Source organism: Eleutherodactylus coqui, chromosome 10 (assembly GCF_035609145.1).
Source record: "Eleutherodactylus coqui strain aEleCoq1 chromosome 10, aEleCoq1.hap1, whole genome shotgun sequence".
Lineage (NCBI taxonomy): Eukaryota > Metazoa > Chordata > Amphibia > Anura > Eleutherodactylidae > Eleutherodactylus > Eleutherodactylus coqui.
In genome coordinates, this window is record NC_089846.1 from 84,603,362 (window position 1) to 84,618,704 (window position 15,343).

Consider the following 15,343-nt stretch of genomic DNA (forward strand, 5'->3'; position numbering starts at 1 on the left):
TGTGCACCACCTCTTCATTCACAGCGATATTTGAGGTGAATTGCTAAGTAGACAACCATGGGGATAACTTGTAGATAGGGGGATAAATATATTTGGTGGTGAAACCCCTTTAAATCTTGGTGATCTACTCTTAGGATAGGTCAGTAAACAGGTTGTGCCACAATTGACTTTTGTCCCCTTCCACAGGATAGGTGATAAAGGTCTGATGGATGGGGTCTGACAGCTCAGAGCCCCACTGATCCCGAGAACAGGGGGCTCATTTGTATAACCCTCTCCTCCTCACTGTTGGCTGATAGCACCCCCACAGTGAAGAGGAGACTGAATGAAGTGTTAGTCACGCATGTGCGGCCCCACTCCATTCATTTTCAATAGGATCATTGGAGATAGTGTTTGTACTTGGCTATTTCCATCAGCCCCGCTGAAATGAATGGATCAGTGCTCTGACTGTGTGGCTGATGCTGCATTCAGTCTTCACATCACTGTGGGTGAGTGCAGCGAGTTCACAGTGATGAGAAGAGGTGGACATGGGACCATCGGGCTTGGTGGGGGTCTCAGTGGTGAGATAAGTGACAAAAGTAAATTGTGGTACAACCTCTTTCATATCAGATCAGTGGGTGTCTGACTCCAAGCATCCCCACCGATCAGTGGCTTTAGGCCTGTAACATCACGTTCATCAGTCACATGAGCCTTACCATAGCTTCAACCAATTCAAGTGTATGTGACTGAGCTACAAAACCAGGTACACCCACTATACGATGCATGGTGGTCTGTCTGGTATACACTAAAGAGCCGCAATTTCCCCCGAGCACCATGACCCCTTCAAACATCTGATTGGTGGGGGTGTCAGAGGTCGAACCTCTTGCTCAAAAGATGGGTTAAGAAAATTTAAATCCTAGTCAACCCCTTTAATCAATTAACCAACCAACCAACTATCCAACTACCTAATAAACAAGCAAACTGCTACCCAACCAACTATTAGATTACCCAAACTATTACCTGACCAGCTAAAGACCCGAAGAACCGAGAAGACACAAACAAGACATAATCTAATAAGCCCGGTATCAGGCTCCTTAATTAAAACAAACCTCTTATTGGTTACAATTTATCTCCCGTATCCCTTCAGTAATAAGAAGAATTAATTCTAAACTCCTCGCTAACACTCATATTAAATCCTGCACTAAACTTCATATCCTTTTTCTTTTTTTTTCAATCATGAAAGCGATGTGAGCGCAGGAGAGGCGAGCCGCCGTCTTCTCACTCTAATATCTTTGATTGAAATTTAAAAAGTCCACAGATAATTAATTTCTCCCCATCACATTGACTCATCTCTTCTGCCAATTTGGCTGTTGTTGTTTTAATTTTGTAACAAGCTAATAATGAGATTTAAACTTCAAAATGAGTCCCAATGTGGCCAATTTGAACAATTAAACAAACAATACGCCGCAAAACCCGTCAGCCTGATAGGAAAATATGAAGATTTCTAAGATACAAATGTATCGATATTGGAGAGGCCTCAATAACATGAGATGAATAAGACTGTCAACTATTGTATACATTGTATCACTCTGAATAGAATAACAACATTATTGATCGCTGCAACAGAATGGCGCATTTTTAGGACATCAATATAAAGACCTTTATTTTCAAGCCACATATTGACTCTTGACTGATGTTACTCAAGTAAATTGCTTGGCTTTATGCTGAAGACTCTGAGACATGGATATTTTCATCCAGTGTGGGGCCGTATTTATACAGGCGAATTTCAAGTGCAAGTTCCGTTCGATAACGATATGGATGGAACTCGCGTGTGAAAATAAAACATTCATTTTTTCTGGATGGTCCAAGATAGAAAACTCCCAGCATGTCCTATTTTTGGGTGACTCTGTTTAGGGATCGCCCATTAGTTCTTATAGGTGCAAAAAAATTGCATTGCACTTCTATGTAAATGCGAGTTTTATGTGATTTTTCTATTTTTGCATGGGAAACAAGTGATTTTCACACGTGTGAAAAATGTGCATTAAAATCGCATGTGCTATGCTGCAATGTATTATTATCACAATCGCAGGAAGAATCACTGGTATACAAGTGCAATATCAGTCTTCTTGGACCGATATCACACTCGCCTGTGTAAATACAGCCTAGTAGCAATTATAATATACAACAGTGAAAGGGTTAAATAAAAATACACCCAGTGGGGCAGATTTACTATTGAGAATTTGATGAAAGTTCTGGTCCCGCAACCCCACACCCGGCCATATCTGGTGGCTGAGAGTGGTCAGGAGTTACAGATCATCAGTCTAGCAGGTTGTCTTACACTGTTTCCACAACTCCTATAGAAGTGAATGGGAATTATGGAAACTGCGTGGCAAGCAAATGTACTCTTTCCATTGATTTCTATGGGAGTTACAGAAACAGTGTAGCACAGCTGAGTGTTTCCGTCCGTCCTCCTACAGAGAGGTGTTCTCATTGTGGCCATGTGTACTCAACATAGGAATGGCCATGACAGGTTCCCTTTAATAAAATTTGCATCTGTCATCACTATCAAGATCTCTGCTTTCAATCACTGAACAGAAGTACTTGGAAAATTCACTATAGCAAATGTGCCAAAACTCTGGCCCAAGCAGCATATGGCATATTTCTGAACTTTTTTAGACAATTTTTACACCTCACAAGATAATTGTCAAAAGTGTCAATTAAAAGGGGCTAAATTGTATAATGCAACTGATTCATTGTGCCAATGAAAAGAGTCTAACCTGTGCCAAGTTGGGCCAAATGCATCAAAGTGTTCACATCTCATCCTCATGGTTAGGCTACCCTTATATAAGCCAACATTTATAAATCTGCCCCATTTTTTGGTTACATTCAAGGGTTACATATTACCTGCACTCTCACATTGCAGAGAACATCTTGTACTGCTGATGCATTTAGTTCACAGAGGAATGTCTAGACTGGATACAATTGTATCAGACTCTCAGCTGTGAGAAATATAAGCCCTATACTGCATTCTCCTCTCAATAAGCAAGGACCATTCCATTCATTGACAGCAAGCAGAGATCTTAAAAACGTTGAGTTATGAAACTTAATTTACATTGCAAACTTGCATTGTCTCATTATACAAGGAGTGATCTTTATTTACAGCTCACTCCTTGTATAATGAGACAATGCAAGCGTCTGTTAACCCATTATCTAAACTTCCAGTATGACCAGGTCGGGGGGAAGGGGGGAGTTCCATTATGCCAAACACTGAAAGACCGCTTCTTCTTCCTATAAAAAGCAATCCTACATTTTGTCCTAATGCTGAATAATTATATGTATTAACGGAAATGATTAAATATTGCAAATTTGAAACCCTTACAAGAAACTCACAGTTTAAAGAGTATGGACACTTTTAGGGGGCACTTTTTTCACTTTAATACGTGTATTTTGGGCTGGCAATCATTTTTGCAACAGGGTTTGATTTAATTTTGCACTGTTTGTCTTCTGCAGCTTCTACATATCACTGTGTATAGAAACTGCAGACTGAGTCCAATAGGAAATCCTTCTGTGTGTTGGACTAATGGCTTAGTTTGCTTCTGCTCTGTTTGCCTGCATCTTCTTTTAAGCTAATTTATGAAAGTTTGTCTGTGTTGTGGTCATACATTAGCAGCTAAAAAGTGCAGAAGAGGAGAGAAAAGAGCAAAACTATGCATCAGCCCAGCCCACTGATGGATCTCCTATTGAGACTTAGACTGCAGTTTCTATATAAAGTAATATGCAGAAGTTGCAGAAGAAAAACTGCTAAATTGTTAATCAAACTCTATTGCAAATATGATTATCAGCCTAAAATACACGTATTTAAGTCAAAAATAAAAAGGATCTAAAAGAAAAAAAAAAGACTGAAGTGTTTAAGAATGAACTCACCCACTCCACAACACTACATTGAGTTGATAATGGAAAATGGGAATATACTCTTAAAGCAATAGAACACCTATTTATTTACAGAATTTCCCGTATAATTCTCAATACTCCGTAGTCCATTGGACCTTGTATACAGAAAGGAATGCAGCAAAAAAGTGCAATAACAAAAGACGATATATAAATAATATATATCCCTATTCCAATATTCATTAGAGGCTAAAGAAATGATGTGTTTGGCCGTTACGGGCCGCTTCTTTACTTTGCCCACAGTGTTGGGAGGGTGGAGCCATTGACTTAGAATCTATGGTCGGATATGAGGCCATTGTGAAGGGTAATATAAATCCACTAATATCCTCTTGTGCATCGGAACTCATTTATGTCTGTTTAGACCTAAAGAATGTGAGTCAGACCTTACAGAGAAGAACAGCCTGGTACATTCTAGGTCTGAACAAACCCTGGCACATGTGTTGGTAGTAGCGCAGAAACTATTGTCACTTGTCTTTGACTTAACACAAGAAAACTCTTTAGTCATATTATAAGTGTGAAAAGAGCTTGGTACAGCTGATAAAAGATAAGTTCACACATTTTATAAGCCAGCTGACTACAGAAACTAATTGGCCCAAGCTCTCAAAGTGTGATCCTTCATCTAATAGTCACATCTGCTACTGACAGAGCATAGACAATAGAAGAAACTCTCTTCTGTGTCACTCATTGGGGCAACAGATGAAACAATGATGAACTAAAAACAACAAAACCTCAACCTGTGATAGATTGCTGACGTTTCCATCGAAAAGATATAAAACTAATTATGTTTGGTGCAATACTAGACGTTGTTATTCCTCTGTAGACCTATAGAGAACCTACAGGGACCTGCAACTTTAGAATTTACTGGTGGTATGACCAACATTCAAGGCCTACAAAAAGTTTAGTCTTTTTGAAAACTCTTAGTCCTTATGTATACAGCAATTTTATGACTTCATAGAAGTTGCATGGGGTCATAACTTGGCATCCAGAGAAGAAGAGAAGTATAGTATATGGATCCATACATTGATATGCCTCTGTATTTTCTCTTGAGTTCATATGTGGTATGTTTCATTGGATGCCATATTATGAAAGCCCGATGTAGCAGAATGTAGAGCCTCTACAGCTGTATACTGTGGAACCATGCGGGCTCCATCTGCCAGGTATAAGCGCCAGGCAACTGAAAGAATCCATGTGCATGAGGTCTAAAGTCCCCATACATATATGTATTTAGCTGTCTGAATCCACTGATGACAGTGGGACTAGGCCACTCTCTATTGTTTACAGGGGCTTCCCAACTTCACCCTAACAGATGATGATGGGGTAAAGAGGGATCGGGGATGATAAATTCCAATGCCCAACATTTTTGTCGATGCAACACCTCAAATATCTAAGAAACATCAGTTATACATCGCTCAAAAAAACCCTCAACATCCAAGGAACATACATGGTAAGAAGAGCAGCACCATGTACAAATGTAGCAAAGATTAACTTTCTGCAACAAGTCATCTTATCTTAAAGGGGTATTCCTATCTCGTCTTTTCATAGCTGAGATGAGAAACCTTCGCTATCGTTACCGGCCAAACAGCTGAGCACTTCAGCCTATTGCTATTTCTGTAGCTCTCGTTAAAGTAAATGGGAGCTATGGTAATAGCATAGCATGCTGAGCTACACTGCGTCCATAGTTCTCTTCAAGCAGAGCCACAGAAACAACACTGGGTGGAAACACTCAACTGTTTCCGACCACTTGGGCTGGGTTTTCCCATCTTGGCCATGAAACGCTGAGATGGCAATACCCCTTTAAACAACTGAAAAGCTGTTGTTCTTTTTAACACAACAAAAGCCATTGAAAAGCTACTGCAGGATAAACCAATTGTGGCACAAAGCTTCTTCTTTATGCGCTAAGTCTCAGTTTAAACTTAGCAACACCCGCCCTATAAAAAAATTACCATATTTGATAAAGTAACATGTCGGCTTCATGTGGAACCTTCATCAGACGCTTAATGAAGATGTCAAATCGACCCAAAATCTGACAACATGGATCAATATAAACTTTGTTGAAGATGTAGAATGGTGCTAATCCTTTCAAGCCTTACTCAAATGTGTACTCAGAAACCTGGAACTTATGGATCACTGTTTCATTATTGCTTCCAGCATTGATTATTCCACTGTTTCTATCACCACTAACAAAGTCAAAGTGTCTAAAGGCTCACATATTCATAGATCATGTTGGATAGAGGAAAAAATCAGACTGCTACCATTTCATATTCACTCTTGTGATCACTCCATGTGATATAATCAATGATAGTTACAATAATGCTTTTCAAAATGTACAATAAGATTCATAAGAGATCCGATCAACAGATTTATGGTTCACATGTGTCACCTGATGCTGCATCCAAAAAGTCAACCATAAGAAGTTTCTATCATGTCACTGACCAAAAATGATCATGATGAAAGAGCAAATGCACAAAAATAAGATACGTGGTTGACTTAATATAATTTTCATTGGCTATTAAAGATTCGAAGACTATGTATGATCCATAATGCATCTCACCTGCTATGCTGGTTATGCTATAGACCTCAAGGGGCTAGCGGAAGAGAAGGTGGTTGCTCAGTGTACTCACCTCAGGAAGAGGCATCCCGTTGATGATGAGGTCGGGTTGAGGAGGACTCTGGTTGGTGAAGGTGTGGTGGTAGACATGATTAGACCCTGCATTCCTTGTGTTTTGGTTCTCCACGTTGAGGAAGGTGCTGTCTGAACGCCTGCAGCCAAGCGGAAGGGTCTGCTGGTGGTAGTCAAAGTAGTTTAGTGATGAAGTAAGGGAGGAACAGCTCACCACGTTCATTTTATCCGTCTCCTCCACATCACGAGGCACCAGCCGGATGTCGTTCTTGCTGATTTTCTTCTTCTTGTTGGATTTCTTCTGGTGTCCGTAGGAGTATTCGGCTATTCTGCAAGACAACATTAATAAGGTGCAAACACATGCATGTTTTATCATAGCACTGTGTAATACAAGGCAACCCAACATGAATGAATGCAGAAGAAAATTCCCTAACCTCTAGATATAAAGACATATCGAACCCCATATCCTTCTCCCAGTTTCATTCTATGTAATTCCAAACCAGAGGTTGATACTCTGCGATGATTTACAAGTGTCTTTCACTTCATCCTCTAATTATGCTCATGTAAGGAGTCATGAACCCATGATTTCCAGAATATTAATTGGAAGTTCTGGGGGGGTTAATTTGGTCTTCAGTCTTTCGAGCAGAAAAACGTCTCTACAAAGCTGCGCAGCTGAAAATCCCTTGAAATTGCATGCGATTCAGTCAAATCTTACGACATTCTATACGGGAATCTATTAATTATGGCATTCCTTATCTTCACATTGAAGATTCTTTTTGATTCCTTACATCCCTGATACATTTTACAGCCTGCTAATTAGTATGTAGTTTATAGATTTAGACTATAGGCTCTAATGAGATGGTAACAGCCTTTAACTCTACGGTGGATGAGAACTATACAGAATGTCTACCCAGGCTTTAATACAAGACCTCTAGGAGTGGATGCCTTCTTTGATGTTGAACTACAACTCCAAGAACGACACGGCTCTAGCTCATTGCTGCAGAGATTCTACTACGTATGTCTTGATTGACCCCTTCTTGACCAAAAATGAAGGCAATAATGGTGCTAAATGTAAAAGTGGTAATGCACTAGCCATTTGTTTAGCCTTCCATGATAGAGTTGACTGTAAAATGCAGATGGAGCAGAGTTGACCTTGTTTATCCATAATATGAATTTGGGCATACATTGTCATTACTCGTTACTAAGCTATACAAGTTGCACATTATGATACGATAGCAACCTATTTCCAACCTACCTGATGGCTCTCATGCACTTCTATAGGGTATTTGCAGATTGATATCTTTACCATATCTTCATGCTATCACTATGAGCTCCACGAAACTCAACTCTGCTACATCTGCATGATCAGAGGGAGGAATGTGTCACCATTCTAACGCATTTCGGTTGTGACAAGAGGATGTGTATGATGATTACCTGCACTGCCTGCTAGAACATAGAGAACATACTACAGAGCTTTGTTGATTGGGAGCTACTAGAAGAGTATGCCGGGGAATCTTTATTTCAAATGACTAGTCAATGAGCAGTCACATCTCACCTAAGGCTTCTCTTTTCTTGCAAGCATTGAAGCGTGAGGAGCTATGTGATAGCTAAACAACCCCAATGACTGAGAGATGGAAATCCAAAGTAGAAAATACAGATAATTAAGTGCATAAACCAAAGACATACTGCAGAAGAAGGCAAGCAACCTTCCAACCTTAAGACCCAGTCATTGCATATAGAAGAAGCCATAGATACTAGTCTGCCATGTCTTTTGCCATTGCAAATATCACACATCAGGGGCAGATGCCTCCAATTTATTACGGAACTGCACCTCTTCCAAAGGCCGGGGGTGAATCAATGTGATTATCCCTCTCTATATGTTTTCGATCAAGGACTGCGGGCTTATAATTATACTCCCTCCATATAATTTAGCTGCTAGGTTTGACAATACTGGAATTCTATATGGAATATTTGCCATCGGTTATGATTCGTGGCACCTATATTAATGGCATCTAGCATGTTGCAGATTTACTTCTAGTTTCTCATGAGGTTCATATTTCACTGGTAACGTCAATGAGACTGCGTGGGCCAGGAAGGGTTAATTCCAGAGTCACTTTTATCCTACAAGTGATGATAATGAATGGGGACCACGATCCGCAATTGGAAATGTCACATAAAACTAAAAAATATGACATGGATTTATACTTTCAGTCCCAATGACATTTTCATCATGACGGAAATAAAACCACAGAATTAAATAGCAGGGTTGGCATCGGAGGAACCACGAAAAGTCATCCAGCTTCTAAGCTGCAAAGGAAAAATACAGATGAAGATTTGACGAGAGAGGGGAGGAATTTTAATTTTCACCTGTCTATCATTTTTTTTTTCATTTTGATTGAATTTCATAAAATTGTTGGTTTTCCATGAAAGGAAGATGGAGGGTGAAGGGGGGTCCTATAGTCTAAAATGAGATTCTCCACAATGGACAGTGTATGGTTCACCTCCCTGCCATCCTCAGTGCATGCAGACACCATACTTTACACATATTAGTCACCCAAGCAGGAAACAATTCTCTATTCTATGACTCCCAGACCTGACAGATCCTCTCTCTGCATTATCAGCAATAGATCAGCGATGGCTCTGCAGTGAGCCTTGTGTATTTGGACAGAGGCAGATGTTTGCACAACTGGGGTGTAACATATTTTGCTCCCTGACTCATTACATCTGTGCTCCCCCTCCCATCCCCTTCCTATCTTCATTCAACTGCTGAGACTATACAACAAGAAGTCTGGATAGCGTTCTCTTCTGCTGCAGTAAACCAAGGGTTAACCCTTCTCCTCTCTATAGACATATAGGTAATGAAATATGCCATATATATATATATATATATATATATATATATATATATATATATATATATATACACACACACCTATGTGGACCTTACTTTCCTATAGTCAATTTTAACTCATTGATTTCCGTGTTCAGCAAAAATGGACCTAATTTACTATGTAGGGAGCACATATGATTATGCATATGGAAAACGGGCTGTTCATCTTACTTCCCTATGGACTTTTTTAACCCTCTGATTTCCATGCTGGACCAAAATGGACCTAATACACTAGACATGGAATGGATATAATTATGCATAGAGAAAATGGACTGTGTCTATTATAGTGGATAGGAAATAAACTGCATAGAGCAACATAGGGCAGTGGTCTTTCATCTGTTGCAGAACTACAAATCCTAGCATGTTGTATTCGATATCAGGACATGATGGAAGTTGTAGTTCTATCTATCTATCTATCTATCTATTCTGTGATTTTGCACATGCTGCATGAATATTCGGGCATTTGCCAATGACACATAAATGACCTAAAATACATAAAACTCTATATTTCCCAAGCACATGACGACCGTTCCTCAAGATATGCGCTAATGAATATCAGAAGAAAGCATATCCATTCTCCAGTAACAAGATTAAGCAGAATATTAGGCACTGCAGCTGCCCCACAGGGTAGCTGATTGATATTCATGTGGGGTTAGCATTTGTCTACCAAACTTTTTTGTTACGCTGACAATAGGGTAAAGGAAAGAAATGGCTATGACTGCTTCATAAGACTGCCACACTCCATTATAGCATGTAGCATCCTCCTCAGCAGCCCCCGTGGTCCTACAAAGTGGACTCCCCACCTCATCCTGCTGGTTTTTCCACCTGCAGAGCTGCCGCTTTTTGCAATTTGTGTGATAGAAATAAGCGCTTAAAAATCTGACATAAGCTGATAAGAACCGAATCAATAATTAATCTGCCTCTAACTGTGTTTTTTTTTTTTTAAGGGAGGGGGGGAGTTGCAATTAAAAAAAAAATATATATTTTTGCTGTTACTCAAGGGGACTGATAAAGGGGGACAGGGCTAGGAAATAGACTGGATTTTGATGTGATCCCCTCGGAAGGGATGCATTGAAATGTAAAAATCATTATGTTTTCATTTAATTCTGTATTCTTTCAAATTCCAACTGTGATTCACATCTAGCCTACATGACTCCGCTGCATTTGTGCATTCTTTGTGCTCACAGTGCCACCTAATGGTAAAAAATTGGAAGTGCAACTTGTTTCCTACATTAACTGACAGCTCTGTGCCGTAAAGGACTAGTGACCGGCTATTTCCTCTGCAGACACCTGCAAGAGTTACTTTTTATTTGTATGTCTTAAAACTATGCATAATCTAGTCCGGTTCTGCGCAAATGCCCCCTCTCCATCCTCTTAGTGCATTTCTAAGGCTAGGTGCACTTGCATTAAAAAAAAAAAAAAAAATCAATGTTATGTCCGCAAAAGCGGACATTTTTTCATAGATGCGTAGCTCCGTGTGGCCTCTGTATTTGGTCCGTGTGTCAGTTATTTTTTTCTCTATATGTCATGCATTTTTTACGTGCAGAAAACAAAAACTGAAACACACCCAATTATTTTTTTCTACATCATTTAAAAAAACGGACAGCACACAGGTGGCATATATGTTCTGTCCTTTTTTTCTCCCCCCCCCCCCCCCCCCCCATTGACTTGAATGGGTGGGTCTCGTCCGAAGAATGGATTAGAATAGTGTGTGTGATTCGTTTTTTTACGCAGCTCGTGTCTGCGTGAAAAAAAAATCGCTAGTGCATGTTGCCATATTTAATAATATGGGTCCGTATGCGGTCCCATTTTGAAATTTACTACATACTGACAAAAAATGCTAGCGTGCCAGAGGCCTAATGCTGCGGTGCATTCAAAGTTCTGTATCAGTCTTTAACTTTTTCATTGCCGGGAATATAAAGTTCTTAATCAATGGATTTAATTCCTGCAAGAAAATAATCCAATGCAGTATAGTGAAAATATCACTGCAGAGGGAGGGATACATTGTAACAGAGGAAACTAACAGATACGGCAGCTATGTTGCATTTAGACTAGTAATGTCACACAACATATTATGTTCTGCATGATGTTCTCAGTGACATCCTATCTGTAATGATGAGCCTATAGGTGCACATTGGAGGTAGCTCCTTACCTGCAGTTGTAGGTCCTTATTTCCTTGTTGTCCCTCTTGCATTTCACAGCCACAAAGATCATAGTGACAAAAAGAATAGCGGCAATAGATCCCAGGGCAATAATAAAAATCAGGGATAAATTGACAGATCCTATTGATTCCTGGGCATCCAGGGCCGGGGACAGGTAAATTAAAATCAAGGCGGAAGCAGAGAGGGAAGGTTTTCCATGATCCTGAGCTGCTACAATTAATTCATAAGTGGTCTTTGAGTTTTCACCAAATGTCCTGGTGGTCCTGATCTCCCCGTTAATTTGATCAATTTCGAAAAAGCCCCTGTCCCCTTCTGTAATCTCATAAGACAGCCTGCCATTCTCTCCCTCATCATAGTCATCAGCCTTTACCACAGTCACTAGGTAGCCCATGCCCGCATTCCTGGGGATGTAGACCTCGGAGGTGCCATTGACTAGTGGTGGGGCAGTTATCACTGGGGTGTTGTCATTCACGTCCACCACTATGACTCTGACAGTGACATTACTCTGGAGCGGTGGGGTTCCCCCATCCTTGGCTGAAATCTTAAATTCAAAAGCCTTTGTCTGTTCATGATTAAATGACCTCAGGGCATAGATGTCTCCAGTGGTGGGGTTGATTGACACATAGGTGAAGACTGGCATGTCTCTCACTTGGGAAGGAACAAGCTGATAGGACACACTGCCATTTAATCCTAAATCGGGGTCTCTGGCTGACACAGACAATAAGTAGGCCCCTGGGGTGTTGTTTTCGGAGACGATCACTTGGTAGAAGGTTTTGGAAAAATGAGGGTGATTGTCATTCTCATCTGTGATCCTCACTGTGAAGGACTTGGTGGACTGCAGAGAGGGGTTCCCACCATCCTTGGCCTGAATGGTTAAATTGTACTGATCTCTCTGCTCCCTGTCTAACCTGCCGTCTACCAAGATTGTGGAGAAGCTTTCATATTCCTGCAGCCTGAAGGGCACATTCCCTAGAAGTTTGCACAAAACCCTTCCATTGATGCCTGAATCCCTGTCTGAGACCCTAACCAGAGCTATGACATAGCCAGGGGGGGCGTTTTCACTCACTTCCACCACCTCACTGTTCACCGAGAGCAAGTTGATGACAGGCACATTATCATTTACATCCAAGACATTCACAGTCACTTTGCAGTGAGCAGGGATGGAGTTGGGTCCTAGATCCTTGGCTTGCACATCAATCTCATACACATGCCCTTCTTCATAGTCTATGGCTCCACTGACCGTGATCACTCCAGTCTTGGGGTCTATTTTGAAGAGCTCCCTGGTCTTGTCAGACACATAGCTGTTGAAGGAATAGACAATCTCCCCATTGGTGCCTTCATCAGGGTCTGTAGCATTGAGATCAATGACTATGGAATTGAGGGGGGCATTCTCAGGGACATTGACTGTGTAGGCAGGCTCCTCAAACACTGGGTTATTATCATTGGAGTCTATCACCTTAATATTCAGCTCCACCGTTCCGAAATTGGAGGGGTCTCCCCCATCCAGAGCTGTGATGATGTATTTGTAATGAGATTGAGTCTCTCTGTCCAGATTTTTCTCCACCACCAATTCTGCAAACCTGGAGCCATCCCCTCTGGTCTTAATCTCTAAGCCAAACAGGTCATTGGGGGTGATTTCATAAGACTGCACCCCAAAGTTACCAGAATCGGGGTCATAGGCGCTCTCCAGAGGGATTCTCGTTCCAGGGCTGGCAGTCTCTGAGATCTCCAAGTCAATCTGGTCAGTGGGGAAGCTGGGGGCATTATCATTCAGGTCTTTGATTTCTATCTTAATGACACAAATCTCCATGGAGTTGGACATGACCTCCAGGGAGATGACACATTTGGGCATCTGCCTGCAGAGAAGGTCCCTGTCAATCTTTTGCTTGGTGACCAGCACTCCAGAGGCATTGATGTCCACCAGGTGGGGGGCTGAGTTGGAGACCACTCTGAAGGCTGGCTGCCTGGGGTCCAGGACGAAGCCTGCATCCTTAGCGTCCTTAGCTACGTTGGCAATCTGAGTGCCAGCTCTCTGCTCCTCCTCCACCGTATATTTCAAGTTGATCAGGGCTCGGGTTCGTGTCCAAGACACAGCCAGCAAAAGCAAAATATGAAATACATCCATCTCCTTCCACATGCACAACCACATAGTCGCTTACTCTCCCCTAAAGTGTGAAATCAGGGGCTGAACAACCTCAGGCAGGGGAATGGATACAGCAAAGATGCAGAACACACATATATACAATCAGGGTACCGGCTAGGGATGCAGGAGGGGGTCCACCTCAGGTCTCCTCAACTTGGCTTCTTCTCTCCTGCTGTGGTGCAGTCTCAGCTCCTCTGAAGACCAATGCAAGAATGCAAAAGCGACATGAAGTGTGGACCCTGCCACCTGCTCTGCATGCGCAATGTCTCAGGGAGAAGCAGGCATCAGAGGGCACTGGATGGGCACTTTAAACGCGTCCTCATGACTTGCAGTCATTTCATTCTTCAATGAGCAAGGGGCTGCTGCATCGATGTGGAGGTACCATGTCAGGAAGTCAGTGCAGAGGCAAATCGGAGCCTCAAACCTCCCTCATCCACATCTGATCCATAGCCACACAGGGCTGCAATAATTAGTATGGAAGTCTCAGTAGCGTTCATTCATTTACGCAGCTCTTTGTATCTGCAATTGTGCATTAGCCAAGAAAATTCCAAGTCCCACCTTTGCTTATGATCTCCACAAAGTGTGAACGATAGAAGAGCAGGTGGGCTGCAAAGAGTCCCCCCTCCTTTTTTTTTTTTTTTTGCAGGAGCCAAGCAGCAAATAAATCCACTATGGATGCAGCAAGAAGACTTTCGATAATCTCCAGATAATGTCCAAGACGGAGATGACTCCTGCAGGAGCCTCTGATCCCATCAGAAGCCTCTTTCCTTCAGGAATTCTTGCAAAAAAATAGAAAGCAAGTAGTTTACAATCCAAGTGGGGTCCCAGTCTCAGTACATCCTCTGGCAGAGAGCTTCTTGGAGTCCTTCATATCCCTGTGTGCCTCTCGTGTAGTTGAGTAGATATAGGCACCTAGCTGTCTCTCTCGCTTTGCCGCTGCTAACTACTGCCAGTGCAGTCTGTAAAGAGAGAGACGGAGAGAGAAGACAGGAGGGAGGGGGTGATACTCCAGGCTGCAGCCTATCACAGTCTGCTAGGGGAGGAGGGGGTGTGAGGTTCTCTCATTGGAGCTGGGGAGCTTCAAATTTCGTACAGGGGAGTAAAACTTCAGCAGTCAGCAGCAGTGGAGCTGCAGGGAGGAGCTGTCCAAGGTGCTGCCGCTGCTGCTGCTGCTGCTACGGGGGATTCTCTCTGCAATTCACTGTTTCATGTTGGATCTCTGCTCCTCCTTTGATATCCCTTTGCTCCATGTTCTTTCCCCTGTGCTCAGATACATTGATAAGCTGTGCATTCCTGCAGGCTCCTTGATGCAGCTTCACAATCACGCTGTGTTCTGCTTTCTTCCCTTTGTGTTTAATGAATCACCGTGCTAGATGTTAATAGAAAATCTTCTAGTTACAGTGTCCTTGAGCAATACAAGCAAGGTTGCAGCCTAGATATTGCTTCTACTCCTGCTATGCTGCATATAACCAGCACTATTGTGTATGTGGCTGCTGCTATACAAGGAGGCTTCCTGCAGGAGCTGTTGCTGATGATGACATGACAGGAGAGCTGTCTCTGTTAATGCAGGTCACAGGCAAGTGATAAAAACTCTTTATTTCCCA

The 15,343-nt window shown here is 41.9% G+C and overlaps 1 protein-coding gene across 5 annotated transcripts in view; it reads right to left on the reverse strand.

Moving 5' to 3' along the window:
- PCDH19 (protocadherin 19) overlaps positions 1 to 14,672 on the reverse strand; it is a 193,254-nt gene extending 178,582 nt beyond the window's left edge. For 2 of the 5 annotated variants that reach the window (XM_066581431.1, XM_066581430.1), the window contains exons 1-2: positions 11,587 to 14,672; positions 6,759 to 6,873 (exon numbers count right to left, since the gene is read on the reverse strand). In XM_066581431.1, the coding sequence (XP_066437528.1) occupies positions 6,759 to 6,873; positions 11,587 to 13,745 (2,274 nt within the window). In that variant the 5' untranslated portion in view covers positions 13,746 to 14,672. Of the gene's footprint in view, positions 1 to 6,545; positions 6,874 to 11,586 lie in introns of all 5 variants that reach the window. The other 3 variants (XM_066581429.1, XM_066581427.1, XM_066581432.1) reach the window with 2 other exon arrangements.
- Positions 14,673 to 15,343: the final 671 nt, after the last annotated feature.